The sequence below is a fragment of the Cyclopterus lumpus genome, chromosome 22, assembly GCF_009769545.1.
Source record: "Cyclopterus lumpus isolate fCycLum1 chromosome 22, fCycLum1.pri, whole genome shotgun sequence".
NCBI lineage: Eukaryota > Metazoa > Chordata > Actinopteri > Perciformes > Cyclopteridae > Cyclopterus > Cyclopterus lumpus.
The window spans coordinates 1,030,445-1,048,635 of NC_046987.1; the positions used below are offsets into that span (position 1 = coordinate 1,030,445).

Genomic DNA, 18,191 nt, shown 5'->3' on the forward strand with positions numbered 1-18,191 from the left:
GTGTTGACAACAAATGAAATAGAATGGTTCTCCAGTTTCATACCAGAGTGGATGCAGATTAAACTCCAGTTTACAAGAACAGACTTCACACTCAGACAACAACACTTTCCTCACCTAGCAGTCCTTAGCAATCTTAGAGATAATCTAAGTAAAACACAGACGTGGAACTTTTTACTGCACAAACAATACTTTTACTCTTACTACTCTAACCACACTTTGCTGATTACATACTTTTATTCAAGTTAAGTTCCGACTGACTTGCATGGCTTTTCCTTGTGTAGGTTTTACAGTGTGCTACTAGTATTTTAACTGCAGTAACTGATCTGAATCCTTCTTCTACTGCTGAACAGATAACTTGTATCTGATCATCAACAGCCAAACATGTCAGGGCTCCTGGTACACACAGCTATACATAAACAAACATGTTGTCTCTAATGCAGTCAGTCTTCACCGCAAGCAACGATATCCTTCAGTGGCACGCTGTCACCACCTCCATGCTAACGTCAGAGCAGGCCATGTGTGACTATTACACTTCTGAGCATGTTTTCTCCCTGATGAGAAAATACGTAAGTATTATAGTGCTCTTAATAATAGTAGTAGCACTTTAGTCAACGTAAATGGCTCTTTCTCAGTAAATGGCCATTTACTCAGTAAATGGCTCTTACTGATAGCACTTTGTAGCACTTTATTGAAGAAATTGTACTTTTTCGATTCTTGTTGTTCTGAGTTTGTACTCATGGATGAATGCACTTATTGTAAGTCGCTTTGGATAAAAACGTCAGCTAAATGAAATAAAAGGTCGGGCTTAACACATGAAATGTTCCTTCATAACCTTCCTCTATATACTCAAACGGACAGATTTCGTGGGATTTCTTTAAATAGATCATGAAATAAATTTGGTCCCACTTGTTTCCTCTCGGTTTCGTTGTTTTCTGATGTGTTGTGGATGAAGTCTCTTTCGTACTTGAGAGCATTTATGCTTTTGTTACTTTACAGTTTCTGTGTGGACTTCACAATAGTTGTGCAGAACAAAATAAGTATTAATAAGAAAAGTAAAGTCCTCCGTTTTGTGTCCATCGCCCTCCTCAAACTCCTCCATTTTCGGGGCTCTAAACCGCTGTGGACGCTCAGTGTAAGGGTGGCAAAAGACATGCGTTTTAAAATGGAAACTGTAGAACCGGCTACTTTTAAAAGAGAGCAGCTTTGCAATAACAGCAGGCTGAGATGGATTCTTTTTAAATCTGGGTAACACTAATGAGGTCAAATGGAACATATGGCTTCTTAATCAGCGACACAGTACTTTTAACAAAGAATCTGCATTTGTTTGGCTTTGTTTTCGCCGATACTGATCTATTCTAGATGTGTGGATTGCACTGAGCAGGATCAACGTCTGCTCATGGTCTGTGCTGGGCAGCTGACTGGGGTCCTGACTGACATCATCAACCTGTCACTGGCCCAAGCAGCTGTGCCAACGTGCTTTAAAACCACCTCAATGGTGCTAGAGCACAAACACGCCACTGCAGCGAGCCTTAACGACTTTCGCCATGTTGCACTTACACCCATCATCATGAAGAGCTTCGAGAGGCTGGTCCTGGCTCATCTCAAAACCTGCTTACCACCCACACTGGACCCCCTCCAAGTTGCCTACCACCAGAACAGTTGTACAGAAGACGCCATCTCCACAACGCCCTCTCTCACCTCGACAATAAAAACACGTGAAAATGCTGTTCATCGATTTCCGTCCAGCATTCAACACCATCATCCCCTCAAAACTGAAGGCCAAACTAGGTGACCTTAGCATCAAAACCGCCCTCTGCAGCTGGATACTGGATTTCCTAACCAACAGACCCCAGTGGGTTAGATTAGGTAATCACACCTCCTCTAACCTCCTCACTGGCGTTCCACAGAGCTGTGTGCTGAGTCCTCTCCTCTACTCCCTGTTCACCCACGACTGCACGCCTGTACTTGGTTCTAACACCATCATCAAGTTTTCAGACGACACAGCGGTGGTGGGCCTCATCAATAACAACGATGAGTCGGTCTACAGAGAGGAGGTCCGGCACCTGGCGGCGTGGTCCGCCAACAACAACCTGCCCTCAACACCGTTCCAGGACCAGCAGGCACAGGAACAGTTTCTTCCCCTCAGCGGCCAACACCCTCAACTCTGCACCACGTTGACATCCCCTATCCTCCTCACCAACCACCATCATCGCCAACCTCTCCCCACATCACACTGGCACCTTACTGTTTACATATAGACACTTGCACCTTCACTTTACTGTTTATATACATGATACATCCACTGTATATTATATCTGCATTGTACTTCTTTTTGTATATATATACTGCTCTCTTTGCACTGCTCTGGTTGGATGCTAACCGACATTGCGTTGCCTCAGCACGTGTACTCTGTGCAATGACAATAAAGTTGAATCTGAATCTGAATTAAAACATGCCTGCTTTCACTGTAATGATTAAAGCCCAATGTAGTTATTTTTTCTGACCTTTCACAATTAGTTTGTATTAAAACAGCTAGCATTGTTATTAACTGGATATCTACTCCAATTCCTCACTACTGTGAAAATAAGTCTCCAACCGAGGTGAATTAAAGTAATATTATTAGTTCTTACCATTTTCCTCGTGAGGGTATTCAACCCCATAGATACTGCAGCGGCGGAACACCATCTTGTTCTCTGTCAGAGTTCCTGTCTTATCAGAGAAAAGGTACTGGATCTGGCCCAGGTCCTCAGTGATGTTGAGGGCCCGGCACTGAATCCTGGAATCCAGCTGCTTGTTGTACAGGGCTAAGTCATTGTGGATGAAGTAGATCTGACCCAGTTTCACAATCTCAATGGACACGTACAGAGAAATGGGGATCAGCACCTGATGGACAGAAATGGATTATATGCATTATGCATTCATGGATATGACGAGCACTAACTCAACCAACTTTGATTGAACTTGACAGGTATAATAAATGTTCAAGGTAAGCACACATGTTTTATGCAACCAAGGTCTAGATATCCATTTTTCCTACCAAGTCACCAACCGTGTGCACAGCTGATCTGTTATGACAATTGTTCTGTTTAAGTCACAATCACTGTGATGGAGGTTAAATGGAGCATTCATTGTCATAACTTTGAAGAGAATGCCGGTGTTATGAACTGTTGTCCGGTATTTTTGTATAAAGCTTCAATCTCATAAATCTGTGACATGTTAGGGATTTGGGACAGCGCCTTTTTAGCAGGTTAGAAAGAAACTGTTCCTCAGCCACACCCTCTTCCCCATCACCATCCAACTGGAGACCTTCTAACTCCTCACATCTTATTCACAGTTCTGAAATCTACAGCATGCAAATACATGTTTGGCTCTTATTATTTGTCTTGTACCATACTGATTTTAGTATATGTTCTTGCCTATCAGTTGATGCTCGTGATAGCAGTCTGAATTTCTTTGGTTTGTAGCTACAGGGCGACTCTGGGTCAGCAGGTCTGTCTTTCAGTCAGCGGATCGGCGGTTCGATCCCTGCTCACGGGCCTAGTCGCAAAATACACCGTAGTTGTGTCTACAGTGTATGATTGGAAGTCTGTAAGTCACTTTGGATAAAAGTGTCAGCTAAATGAAAAGTAATGTAATGTACAGCAGGAGTCCAGTGGGCCTGCTCTCCTCGGCATAGATTTTGTTCTACCTTGTGACTTGTTCAACAGGACAAAAGCCTTTCCTGTTGAATAAGACCCACCAGGAAGTCACTGAGTGAATGTGTCTGAATGCGAGTAACCAAGGGGCAGCCAGTCAGAAACACTTTAACAAATTCAATAGTCATCTAAGAAAATAAAATAGCTTTTTCTCAAAGAAATGTGAGAACAAGTGACATTTTAAATACAAGGCGTCCCACCCGACCCTCCCTACTGTGCAGAAGTTATGGAAAATTCACTCCTTATTCATTCAACAAAAGAGTGCCTTTCTTGCCCAAGGACACATCGACATGGGCTATGGGAGCCGGGGCTCAAACCACCGATCCTCTGATTGAAGGACGACCCTGTTCACCCCTAACGAGAAGTAACGTTGTGTTAATACGATATCAGAACACAATGTTATTTTTCGCGAGGTATGGTTATGTTAAATGTTGGCGTGAACAGGTAGATCTGCCTTTATGAGCGTAGCTCCTGTTTTCATGCTATATGGTGATCCAAGCAACATGTTTGTTATTAACATGTTTGTATCAAGTTCTGTTCCCACTCATTCCTGATATAAAAAGGAGAATGTTAGAATATCCTATTGCTTCTGAAAGTGGTAGTTTATTGGTACTATTGCGGCTGGACAATCATGGTGTTGACCCTAAACTTCAGAAAGGTCGGACTGCTTCATCTTTTTGCTTCTCTTAATCAGTTTTGGCTTCTGTTCATTACTGGTTATGACATTGTTTTAAGCCCATCATAGCTATCACTTTCACCAACAATGACAAACATTTCATTTAATAGTTGGATAACTCTTATGAGCTGTCATATACGAAACCTTCAGAATTTAATAAATGTATGACCCTAAATCCTACATTCCATTTAAGCAATCCCAAAAAACTATTTTCAAAAGTCTTTGGTTAACCTGAAAAGTAATGTCTCTATAATTACAGCTAATAAGAGACTTTAATAAGTGTGCAAAAATGCAATTGTTAAAATGGGACTGAAACGGTTAACTGTATACCTGCAGCACAATGATCATTGTCCAGAAGACATAGAATGCAGCCAGGGCAGGAGACGTCTCCTTATCAACCTGAAAGATAGGGTCTTTGAGGTTCTTCAGCCAGAGGCCATGACCTGAAACACACCAAGGCACCAGCAACTCTAAGTTTCCCCGCCCATTTAAACAAAATGACCTGTTCACACAGGTGTCACACAGGTGACACACAGGTGTCACACAGGTGTCACACAGGTGTCACACAGGTGTCACACAGGTGACACACAGGTGTCACACAGGTGACACACAGGTGTCACACAGGTGTCACACAGGTGTCACACAGGTGACACACAGGTGACACACAGGTGTCACACAGGTGTCACACAGGTGTCACACAGGTGACACACAGGTGACACACAGGTGTCACACAGGTGACACACAGGTGACACACAGGTGACACACAAGTGACACACAGGTGACACACAGGTGACACACAGGTGACACACAGGTGACACACAAGTGACACACAGGTGACACACAGGTGTCACACAGGTGTCCACGGTGCTCGCCAGCTTGCACTCTTCAGGTATAGTTTCAGCATCTGGTCCATATCTCCAAATTATGAATTATATATATATATGACATAAATGAAAGGCATTCAATTCCCCCGATTTCCCTCCCACATGATCAGATTTCAAAATCCATTATTAGAAATAGGCTAGTGTCACTGCCCTTTGTGATTGTGAAATGACGTTCTTATTCCACATACATGTATTTAACCTTTATTCCAATTAAAATTTCAATCGCCAAACACATGCACACATGTACATACAGTACATGTTGACCCATATTTGGGTTCTGGTGTGAACAGCCAGGCTACTGATCTCACAACAACTGACATAGCTCAGCGCTTCCTGTGTGAACTGGGCAGCAGCCTCTGGAGCATTCACTGGCTCTTTGTCGGTGTCTTTTTGTTGACTGGTTTTCATGGCAATATTGGCTCTTAAGTGGTCTACATATGGCTTTACACGGTCAGCTACACCCTGCAATAATACTGCTGCTATTCCCCGCCGACTTGTGAAGCGAGAGCAGAGTTGGTACTCACCTATCGCAGAAGTCAGACACATGATGATGAGCAGAAGCACACACCACAGGACGTATGTGTTCAGCTGTTTCTCCAGCTGACTGCACTTATACCTTGGCCCACTGTTGTTCATCATGGCTTTAGTCTCATGACCTAAGTCACACAGGAAGAGAAACACAATTATATAGACCATTATACAGGAGGTACATCAGCAAAACTGGAGTCTACAGGAGTGAATGCACAGTCAAGACGTTTAGTAGAACGGACTCATTGCCCTAAAAGAATGTGAAAGTAGTGTAATTAAATCATTAGAGATTAAACTACTATTGTAGTCTAGTGTCCCGTATTCTTTGGGGCATGTTTAGTTTAAATGATGACTAGTTGATGAGGGCTACCGCTTCTCCTACAAATGAGTTGTAATTTGGAACTGTGATGTTGGAATCACATGTCACTGAAGTTACACAAAGCTACCCAGAGAAAGGTAACTGTAGGTTGCAAAGTATTGGTGAGAAGCAGACAAATACACTTCAAATCAATCACAATCACAGAGTGTGGACCTGCTTGTCAAGCACGTTGATTCAACTCATGATGGGAGTGGGGTTCAAAACTGAGATCAAATCCAGCATGAAAAAACAGCCATGTGTCACACATTCATACACCGATGGCAGAGGTTACCATACAAGGTGCACACACACACACACACACACACACACACACACACACACACACACACACACACACACACACACACACACACACACACACACACACACACACACACACACACACACACACACACACACACACACACACACACACACACACACACACACACACACACACACACACACACACACACACACACACACACACACACACACACACACGATAACATTCAGTCCTGTGGTTGGTCTGCTTTCTTTTCACACCACAGACTTAGAGGCAGGCCAAGAACCCCATTTGCAGGTGTTCTGATTGTTTAATCAGCACTAGAGTTTGCCCAAATGAACCACAATAAACATGCAGCATCATCAGCGTTAAATTGAACTGAACCAACGCACCCTGAAGGTGTGATCAGGCAGAACGCAAAGTAAATAGAGGGGCTCAGTTCCACGTGAAGTCAATGCAAAGATACAAGTGGACTCGATATGTCTGCATAAGTTGGCTCCACATGATGACGGTCGGTTTTGTAAGTGATGTTTTGCTCTTACCGGCGTAGACCACGATGCCCACCACAGTCTCAGTGTTACGGATGGTGCAGCTCCTCAACAGGAGGTTGCCGTTATGGAGGCCGACTCGGACCCCACTGGGGTGCTCCCTATGGAACCACACGCAGACGTACACATGCTTAGCTGCATAGCATAATCCAGTTAGAACCACTGACAGCTATATTTAGAAGACAGGTGCGTTTGAAGCAGTGTTACTGCATTATTTAGTGGTAGCCAAAAGCATCTTCCTTCCATCAGATTGTGATCACATCTTAATTGTCTCACTGTCTTAATGGATACATGGTGCAAGTCCTAATAGTGTCATTATTGATTTTCAAAATTGTTATATCACTTCAGAATTTGTGACAGTAGTCATACTTCATGACAATACATGTTTTTATTGTATGCATTTCTGTCTGTTTTGTAATATGTCAATGCATGTTTATTCATAGGCTATATACAGTATGTTAGCATTGAAAAAGACAATGTTATTACAACATCATAAACACATAGGTATGAGTTGAGAATGACTTTGGTTTCTCAATAAAAAGGAGACACCAAAGAGTTATTATAAAATGAGGAGCAAATATGGCTTTTTTGGAGTGACACTGTGACGATACATGTTTTAACTCGTGTTTTTAAAAATGTTTACATACAAGTCTAGATTAATAATTAATTGGCTGACAGTGCTACTGCCTGCAACTTTTTTATTGGAAGTACTTCAACAAAGCCTGATTTCTTTTCCCACTAATTGAGCTGTCCTAAATGAAGACATACAGATATACATTGCACAGGATACGAAACAATTACACAGGGCTAATATATATCCTGCGAAGATTGTTATAACGATTCCAGATATCAGTGTCATGCCGCTATGTACTAAACAGAGGAGAACTCACATGTAACCTCTGAACCTGCTGAGGTCATTGTTGGGGTTCTCACACTCAATCAGGCAGTGGAAGCTCTCAGCGGTGAACTCTACTCCCTGGAACACACAATTCAATTCAATTCAATTCAGTTTATTTTGTATAGCCCAATATCACAAATTACAAATTTGCCTCAGAGGGCTTTACAATCTGTACACATACGACATCCCTGTCCCAGGACCTCACATCGGATCAGGAAAAACTCCCCAAAAATAACCTTTGACAGGGAAAAAAGGGAAGAAACACACACACAAGTTCAATCAAACACCGATTTAAAACATGTGGGCCTATTTTGGGTCAGCTGTGGTTCAAAGGTAGAGCTGTTGCTCTCCTGAAGGTTTCTTCCCTTTTTCTCCCCGTTAAAGGGCGTTTTCCTGATCTGATGTGAGGTCAAAGGTCAGGGATGTCGTATGTGTACATATTGTAATATTGAGGATAATTTGTAATATTGGGCTATACAATATACTGCATCTAGTGTAATAGCACTTGGAGTGGTCGGAAGACTAGAATAAGCGCTGTATAAAAAATATGTAAAAACAACAACTTTTACTTATATAATAATATTTTTATAAATGTACAAAAAATATAATCAATACGCTGTTCTCAATTCCACCAGACTCCAATGAAAAACAAAGCAATTTTACTTCGATTGAAAAAAATATCTCATTCAAACTCAACAAAATGAAACTCATCAGAACGGTCTCAGTTAGCAGATTCTTTCCAATTACAACAATCACCAACTCTGGTTTGGTCAAAATAAACCCTTTCACCATTACCATTAATAGGATGGTTAAAAAGAGTGCTCTTGTTGTAAAATAATTGGCAACATGAATTGCATTTGAAGAAACACACCTTTTCTAAATGTAATAAAGTAAAATTAACAATATATAAGAAATCCACATGCATTATTACCTGCAATGAAACCACCTGTCTCTGTTTCAGGTTGGTCTCTCCATCCAGGTTGGCGGTATCGATGTAACAAATCCCACGTGGGTCAGAGGAATACAGCAACAACATGTCAGCTGGGATGATTTCATTACAGGACAGACGGACAAAGTCTCCAACTTGCACATCCTTCCAGCACTGGTCAATGTAGGCTTTCAGCTTGCTACGGGTAGACACATATAAGACAGAAGACAGTGTCTCAGGCAGATATTACATACTGAGAAAAAGAGCACACAGATACAGAGAGAGAGCAACAAGAGTAATAACAGCTATAAATGGTCTGTACTTGAACATCTCTTTTCTAGTCTTCTGACCACTCTGAGCACTTTAACACTATGACATCATTCACCCATTCATACACTGATGGGAGGAGCTACGGTTCCACCTGCACATCAGCAGTAACACACATTCATCTTGCCCAAGGACACATCAACTTGGGCTAGCGTAGCCAGGGATCAAACCCTGATCGTCTGATTAAAGGACGACCCTGCTCAGCACTGAGCCACAGTCTCCCCCTGTAATAAAAGTAATAATAATAATAATGACAACAACAACAACAACAATACTTTGAATTGATATAGCGCTTTTCTAGACACTCAAAGACGCTTTACATAAGGCATAGACAAACAGAACAAAACTGAATGGAAAGACAAAGAGCAAACAAAAACAAACAAACAGAACATTTTGGGTAAAAAAGAAAAAATGGAGAAGGTAAGCGGAGTGAGTAATGCAGTGGAGGGTAGGGTGGAGGACTGAGCCATGTAGTGGAGGGTAGGGTGGAGGACTGAGCCATGTAATAATAATAATAATAATAATGATACATTTATTTATATAGCACCTTTAAAAACAGAGTTTACAAAGTGCTCTACATATAAGCAAGGTAAAAACATAACATCAATACAAGTAAAAATTTCAGAAAATACAGGAGGCAATGAACACAATAGAGGAATAGAAAATTACAAATACAAAATAAAGCAGAACAGACAAACTAAAATAGGGGAAACTGCATAAAAGGACGACATCACTTAAAAGCATTTCTATAAAATGGGTTTTAAGAAGTGATTTAAAAGAAGCTACTGATTCTGCTAGTCTTATCCCCTCAAGTCGTTAGGGTTAGGTCGTTCCAAAGTCGAGGGGCTCTGATGGCAAAAGCACGGTCACACTTTGATTAACAATATTACAATAACAATAAAGTCTTGACTTTGGAACAGCCAGAAGGGCCCCACCGGAGGATCTAAGGCTGCGAGCTGGCTCATATGGGGCTAACATTTCAATGATGTATCTTGGGGCCAGACCCAGGCGTGCTTTAAAAGTGATCAGCAAAATCTTAAAATCAATTCTAAAACGAACAGGGAGCCAGTGGAGAGAGGCCAGGGCTGGAGTCATGTGATGCCGTCTGTTAGAACCAGTCAGAAGCCGAGCTGCTGCATTCTAGACTAGTTGGAGGCGGGAGATGGATTTTTGATTTATGCCGGAAAGGAGCTAGTTGCAGTAGTCGAGTCGAGAGAAAATGAGTGCATCGGAGCGTGACAATATGGGTTTGATTTTTGAGATTATTCTTAATTGAAAGAAGCAGGACTGGACCATTTTTTTGATCTGTGATTCAAAATTTTATTGAGAGTCAAACATTACACCCAAATTGTTGGCAACAGGTTTTAAATAAGCAGCCAGGGGACCAAGTTGACTCTTGATGAGACTGGTGTTATTGTTTGGGGAATTGAATAATTCTGATTTGGAGTTATTGAGCTGAAGAAAATGTTGAGCCATCCAGCAGTTAACGTCAGAGAGACAATCTAAGACAGCAGCCAAGCTCTCTGGGTCACCAGGTCTCAGCGGAAGGTATATCTGTGTGTCGTCTGCATAGCAATGAAAAGATACATTGTGTCGCTGGAGGATTTGGCCGAGTGGAAGCATGTAGATAGAAAATAAAAGTGGACCTAAAATTGAACCTTGTGGTACACCACAGGTAATGTGAGTCGTGGAAGACGAGTGATTACCTATGGTGACCGAGTACGATCTTTCTAAAAGGTAAGAATAAAACCAGCCAAGTGCAGTGTCCTTGATGCCAACCCAGGTTTTGAGGCGATCGATTAAAATGGCGTGATCTACAGTATCAAAAGCTGCACTAAGGTCTAAAAGAATTAAAACGGCCCTGTCTGCTGCTAAAAGGAGGTCATTAGTTACCTTGAGGAGGGCAGTTTCTGTGCTATGAAGTGCTCTAAAACCTGACTGAAATTTCTCAAATATATTATTATGATTCATAAAAGCTAGGAGTTGTGTTGAAACCACTTTTTCTAAAACTTTTGATAAAAATCGAAGTTTTGAAATTGGCCTAAAATTGGAAACAACAGAAGGATCAAGCTTAGGTTTCTTTAAAAGAGGTTGTACGATTGCATGTTTAAAAATCGATGGGAAAGTACCACTTGCTAAGGAGCTATTTATAATTAATAAAATACTGGGCCCTACAGTGCCAATAACCTCTTTGAGAAATTTAGTAGGAATAAAATCAAGGCTGCATGTGGCTGATTTCATGTGTGATAAAAGTTGGGATAAAAAGGGCAATGATACAGGCTGAAAATGACTAAAATAGTTTTGAATGTCCCTACCGGTATGTCAAACTTGGGTTGGAGGGGTAATTTGTTGTCTTATTTCATTTACCTTATTATTAAAATAATGTAAAAACTTCTCACACATCTCTTGTGAGGCATCAATAAAATGACAGGGGGAGGGGTTTATGACCTTGTCTATGACCTTGAATAAGACTCTGGGGTTTGAATGATTGTTTAGAATTAAATTGGAGAAGAAAGAGGTTTTTGATTCTTTAACTGCCTTTTGATAGTTATTCATTGCCTCTTTCCAAATATTATAAAATATGTGGAGGGCAGTTTTTTCCTATTTTCTTTCCTTTCTCCTACAGTCTCTCTTAAGTTCTTTGGTGGATTCATTTAGCCAGGGCTGTGGTGTTCTGTTTAACTTGTTGACCCTGTAGGGGGCAACAGAGTCCAGGACAGTCTGACAGGTATGATTAAAAAGAGAGACCAGCTCCTCAGTATCAGAATGTGGATTAAAAGCAGTTAAAGAAGCAGCAGTAAAACGCTCAGAAAATTTGCTAGCAGACATGGAATTAAAAACCCGGCAATGAGCAGGTGTACTGTGAGTTGTGGGAAGTTGGGATAAAACCACACTGAATAAAATTGCTTTGTGATCAGACACACAGATATCCTTAATTTTAAAGTTTTCAGGGCTGAGACCATTATACAGGACGAGGTCGAGGATGTGACCCTTTGAATGTGTCGGCTGTTGTATTGCCTGAGTGAGGTTAAAAGATTCCAAAGTGTCCATAAAATCTTTGACAAGAGTCTGAGATGGGCAGCAGACATGTATGTTAAAATCCCCTAAAATAAGAATGTTGTCATATTGTGACATAAAATAGGCTAAAAGTTCGGCAAACTTGGATAAAAACACTGTTAGACTTTGGCGGTCTGTATATTATAACAATTATGACAGGGCCTTTAGAGTTAACCATAACACCAAGATGTTCAAAAGATGTATAGTTACCATGTGAAATGGGAGAGCATTTGAAACCTTTTCTGTGAATAATAGCAAACCCCCCCTCCCCTGCCTGACAGCCGGGGTTGATGAAGGTGGGTAAAATCAGGGAGGGTTGCCTCTATAAGAGGTCTACAATCTCCCTCAGATAACCAAGTTTCTGTGATGAGGAGGTAGTGAGGGATGTTGCAGGGGAACTCTAATCAAATTATTATGGTTAGCAGCAGCAGGATATGCCACTGAGCGTGCTGCAGTGGGTATGCGGTAGGGACTAATGGAGGTAATAAAAGGTGTACCAGTCCGGTTTTGGGGTGTGGAGTCAGCAGGAAGAGTAGAGGGTGGTGGGAGAGCTGTAACAGTTCCTACTTTCGTGCCACCATCTCGCTCTTGGGGACTTTTGTTGCGATGACGAGCTGCAGCAATGCGCTCGGCCGACCAGAGGGAGGGGATGGAAAGCGTGGAGCGATCAGGCCAGGAGTAAACAAACTTTCTGCGGGAGGCTCTGTGGATGTAACGGGGCCGACGAAGGAGTCCGAGTGCCTTGATGGCTGAGATGAACGGAGGAGCAGAGAAGTTGTTGAGCCCGAGGAGCTGCGAGGTGGAATACTGCAGAACCATGCCAGCCGGGGAGGATGCAATCAATGGTGAAGCCACAGAGCCAGCGCAGCTGGGGCAGAGGAGCGGAGCACGCCGGCAGTAGCTTCGCTGGAGTTGGGGAAACCAGCCGGATGGCGTCGGATATCAGCAGCAGGCCAGCCAGTCTAACATTCACAATCCTAATTAAAGTTGTCCAGGCGGTGGAGAGCAGGAGCCAGAATAATTAACTTAGAAGAATGGCTACACTGTTAAATAGAATTAAAAATAATTAAAATGAATGTTAAATTGTAAAAAAAGTAGGAAAAAAAAAAAATAAGAATAAGAATAATAAAAACAGTCCTAGATGGAGCGGCGTTAAATTTCGCCAGCGTTGCCAGGACAACAAATTGTGGAGGGTAGGGTGGAGGGGTTATTAGGTGAAGGCCAGTTTGAAGAGGTGGGTTTTGAGGGCTTGTTGGAATGATGACATAGTGGAAGCCTGACGGATGTGGATGGGGAGAGCGTTCCAGAGGGGGGTGGGGGGCAGCAGCCAAGAAGGCCCTGTCACCCCAGGTCCGGCGCTTGGTCCTGATGGTCTTCAGAGTGTTTGCACCGGTGGACCTGAGGCAACGGGTTGGGGTGTAGAGGGGGAGGAGGTCTGAAAGGTAGGGAAACCACCTCCATCATTGAGTCCATCCTCTGCTCCGCCATCAGCGTCTGTCACTCTGCAGCCACTAACAAGGACCAGGGCAGACTGCAGCGCATCATCTGCTCTTCTGAGAGGTGATTGGCTGCAATCTGCCTTCCCTTGTTCGCTTCAAGGACCCTGAAGCGAACAAGAAAGATTGTAGCTGACCGCTCTCACATTTTCTTTCCAGCTGCAGTCGGGTTCATCAAAAAAGACCAGGACCCCCACGAACTGACTGAGTCTCAAATCTCCAGAAACCCTTGCACATCTTTTCTTTTCTTAAAATACACTTGCCACTTATATATATTATAATATATACTTGTTTTAAAGTACTGATATCCATTTGTTTATTGTTTTGATTATATTTTGATTGTATGTTTATTGTTATGCACCTTCCCTGAGTCAAATTCCTTGTATGTTCAACGTACTTGGCAAATAAACAATTCTGATTCTGATACATAAGGTGATAACTCCTTGTGGTGTTTGCCAACAGGGAGTCTGCTGCTTCTTAAAAGCTCATAGAGAAAATAATTCAAACCCATTTGTTGACAGGTAGTATAAACACATAGTGGATACAATAACTGGTTAATTATTACACTCAGTCAAACACCCTTTCCTGGCAGGACAGGAGAACTACTGGAACTGTACAATTACGTACAATGTAAGGTTATGAGGTCTTCAAAGATAAACTTTGTAATTGCAATCTAAATATATAGTTTGATATAATGTTGTGCAACATGTTTGCGTTTTCGTATTTTGACTGTTATTATTAAATTGCACTTTACACGCACACAATTGAGGTGTGAATGTCTAAATTAATACATTTTCAAAAAATCCTTTTGGCTTTCTCCTTGATATAACTATTTGGGACAGTTTTGTGGTCAATACCACCGAAACCGAGAGCAAGACTTTGAGTGGTTGAGACCAAGTCAAAACCAAGGCAGGGTGAGACAGAGTCAAGACCAAGACCAGAGCACCAAACTGCATGGCAAGATGTTAAGCTGAAAAACCACATTCCCAGAGTATGATATTAACTTTACTGAGGCTCAGGGGTGAACAGGGTCGTCCTTCAATCAGAGGATTGGTGGCTTGATCCCCGACTCCGCTAGCCCATGGCGATGTGTCCTTGGGAAATCTTTTCACAAACTGTATGTGTGTGTGTGTAACAGCATTTTCTTTTTTGCATTGGGAGGGGCTTAACACTGCTGCACACATTGACCGAGATCATGGAGAAAGGCACTTTTAAAATAGACATTTTCATTTTAAATCTCTACCAGAAAGCAGAAAAGCAAAGTTATTTGTAACCACTGCAAACTGGAGTTATCTTATCACTGGAGGACTACGAGCATGTAGTACCACATAAATGTTACACAGCATTGATGCCAGCCAAGAGCTACCCAAACAACCAGTGGAGCGAAACTTCGGCAGACTACTTTGGATTTGGAGGGGTCGGTCATCAACCCCCTCTCTCTAGCCAATCATGGGGAGGCAGTGTGCGTGCTGGTCGAGCTGCGTGCCTGTGATTGGTGGAGCAGAGGGGAGGCGGGTTTGACCTGTTCTGGGGACGGGAGTGAGTTAAGCTAGTTAGACGAGTTGATGAAACCGAGCGCACACCGTGCTGTTAGCGTAAGAGTGCCTCGTCAATGTTGTTAATCAATAAAGTATTCCTGAAGGACATCAATCAATAAAGTATTCCTGAAGGACATCAAACAATAAAGTATTCCTGTAGGACGTCAATCAATAAAGTATTCCTGAAGGACATCAATCAATAAAGTATTCCTGAAGGACGTCAAACAATAAAGTATTCCTGTAGGACGTCAATCAATAACATATTCCTGTAGGACGTCAATAAATAAAGTATTCCTGTAGGACATCAATCAATAACGTATTCCTGTAGGACGTCAATAAATAAAGTATTCCTGTAGGACATCAATCAATAACGTATTCCTGTAGGACGTCAATAAATAAAGTATTCCTGTAGGACATCAATCAATAAAGTATTCCTGAAGGACGTCAAACAATAAAGTATTCCTGTAGGACGTCAATCAATAAAGTATTCCTGTAGGACGTCAATCTGTCTCCGCGCCGTGAGTGGAACATATTCTCCTAAAGAAATCCAGAGGTTTACACACTAAAAAGTCCCCTGCACAGTAAATTGCAGCTGTGTACTTTAGTTTGTGCTAGACCACCTTAGCTCACTAACAGGGACCCTAACTACTGAACAGAAACAAAAGAAAACAGATTTATATTCTGTATGTTAACTTGCTGTTGCTCTGAGAGTGCCTGTTATATTGTTCTGATAACATACAGTCCACATCTCCACAGTCATGGAGTGATACAAAGCGATCTCCAAATTCCACCTGACTTTATCTAAGGTTCAGATTTCTGTTCTTGAAATGTACGCAATTTGCACAAATTTGATAATATAATGCCTCATTTGTATTTTTAGACATATTTTTAAAATCCTTCACAATATGGAAAATAAGATGCACACAACTGAGTCACAACTGTCCTTCTTGGACAACGCAAAGGAGAATAGCCAGTCCCACAAGAAAAAGATATCTTGTTGACACATTAAACTGACTGAAAGCAACATTTAACTCACCTGCTGTAAATGTGGCACAGAAGCCTGTTGATAGAATGATCCAATTTAAACCTGCGAAAGTCTTCCCATATATTCTTGACAGCCGTCACGGACAGAACCAATGTGATAGGAGCCAAAGCGATCTCTGGCTGGAAGGCCTCCACCACGGGAACAAAGTTCAGAGCAGCAAGGAAGATAAAGTAGATATTGGCAAAGCGATGGAGCTGCTCAAACAGATTCTTGGGCAGGAAGGAGAAGAGAGAATACTTTGTGGTCTGGATCTTGTTGCTTTCATACAACTTCAGGAATTGACTCAGTTCTTCATTCTCTGTGCAGGAAGGTACTACCGTCCTCTTCTTCCGGATGTGCTCCTTGGAAGAGTGAAGACAGGGCGGACAATCCAAGCTATACATGAGATCACTGTTCACATGGATTATCCCCCTGCCAGTCTATGTCTCCACTAATACACCCTACCTACCTGCAACTGTTCTCCAGTTGCAATTTTCCTTCTACATACATGCAGTTCATTCTGATGTGGAAAGCAAGGTGGGAATGGGAGGGATGAAGGGATAGTTAGTACCTTTGAGCCGGAATTCCCTGCCACTCCTCTAAAAGCCACTCACGCTATAAACAAACAAAAGGTATAGGTTTTAAAGCTGCCTCAAAAGACGGATTGTGTAACCAGATTTAGGACAAAAAAGGTCATTGGTTTCTAGCCAATCCTTCCAGATCTGAGCAGTAGTCCAATTGATATACCCGCTAGTGAAATTGAACATTATGGTTTGAACAAATGTTCCTGATGATGTAATATTACTTCCACTCCAAAAATGGGTCTGCTAAATGGAAGAAAGTGTTACTTTCTTGTACCACACAGATAAGGTGGATGGTAGGCGTAAAAAAAACAGGATGTTAACACTAGCCTCAGTACTGCATTTATCTCATGATAGAAACCCATGAGATAAAACACACCCTCAACCTTGTTCTGGTGTATTGCATTGAGCGATTCCATCTAAATTGAATTGAATATGACTCAGTATAGCAGGAGGACTGCTTTGCTAACTTTAGTTATCTTTAATCATCTTGACAATAGTGCTACATGCTTTTCCCCTCTAAAAACATTAATAATTAACCAACGGTAGTTAGCTTGATGGCATAACACTAAAACATGCAAATTAAAGCAACAATTACGTAAACACTAAAGGATATGGCGTTACACAAATTCAGGAAGATTCTCTGAATTTAAATATAAATGTTGAATTAATCAAATCATGCCTGTTATAGGCATGTTTTTCGGAGTGAACGCCCAATTGGAACAGACCGATTGCATACTTTTGGTATATTATTAGCACAATACTAATATATTTAGAATATGATTATAGTACACCAAAAGTATACTTTCGGTATACTATAAGCACACTAAATATATTTAGAATGTGATGTTTACATATTTGTAATATACTCAAAATATATTTCAAATATACTTAAAATACAATAAAAATATACTTTAAGTGAACTATCGGCATGCATATTAGCACATACAGGCATGTACTTAAAGTGCACTAAGTATACTTAAAGTAATTTAGCACCAAAAAAAATACTAAATATACTTCAAATTGTACTTAAATACTACATAAATATATTAAGTACAAAATAAATAGCACACTTTAAGTATACTTATGATTAGTAGGGCTTCAAGTAGGCAATTCAGTCCGGGAGGCAGACACAGTCACCTCATTTAAGAATAGACTTAAGACTTTCCTCTTAATTAGTGCTTATAGTTAGGGCTGAATCAGGTTTGCCCTGGTCGAGCCCCTTGATATGCTGCTATAGGCTTATAGGCTGCTGGGGGATGTTTTAGGATACACTGAGCACCTATCTCATCTTCTCTCTCTCCTTATTGATGAATTTACATCTCTCCATTGCACCTTATTAACTCTGCTTCCTCCCCGGAGTCGTT

The 18,191-nt window shown here is 41.5% G+C and overlaps 2 protein-coding genes across 2 annotated transcripts in view; both read right to left on the reverse strand.

Annotated features, from left to right (window-relative positions):
- The window catches only part of atp10d (ATPase phospholipid transporting 10D), a 46,825-nt gene that overhangs the window by 19,133 nt on the left and 9,501 nt on the right, over positions 1 to 18,191 (reverse strand). The window contains exons 4-9 of the mRNA XM_034563359.1: positions 8,805 to 9,000; positions 7,866 to 7,951; positions 6,970 to 7,076; positions 5,780 to 5,911; positions 4,702 to 4,814; positions 2,631 to 2,883 (exon numbers count right to left, since the gene is read on the reverse strand). Of these exons, the coding sequence (XP_034419250.1) occupies positions 2,631 to 2,883; positions 4,702 to 4,814; positions 5,780 to 5,911; positions 6,970 to 7,076; positions 7,866 to 7,951; positions 8,805 to 9,000 (887 nt within the window). The remainder of the gene's footprint in view (positions 1 to 2,630; positions 2,884 to 4,701; positions 4,815 to 5,779; positions 5,912 to 6,969; positions 7,077 to 7,865; positions 7,952 to 8,804; positions 9,001 to 18,191) is intronic.
- On the reverse strand, positions 13,240 to 17,872 carry LOC117751477 (probable phospholipid-transporting ATPase VA). Its single transcript, XM_034563365.1, has 2 exons — positions 16,256 to 17,872; positions 13,240 to 13,788 (listed from the first exon to the last, which is right to left on the reverse strand). Exons 1-2 carry the CDS (start codon positions 16,645 to 16,647, stop codon positions 13,683 to 13,685), a joined length of 498 nt encoding a protein of 165 aa, XP_034419256.1. The 5' UTR covers positions 16,648 to 17,872; the 3' UTR covers positions 13,240 to 13,682.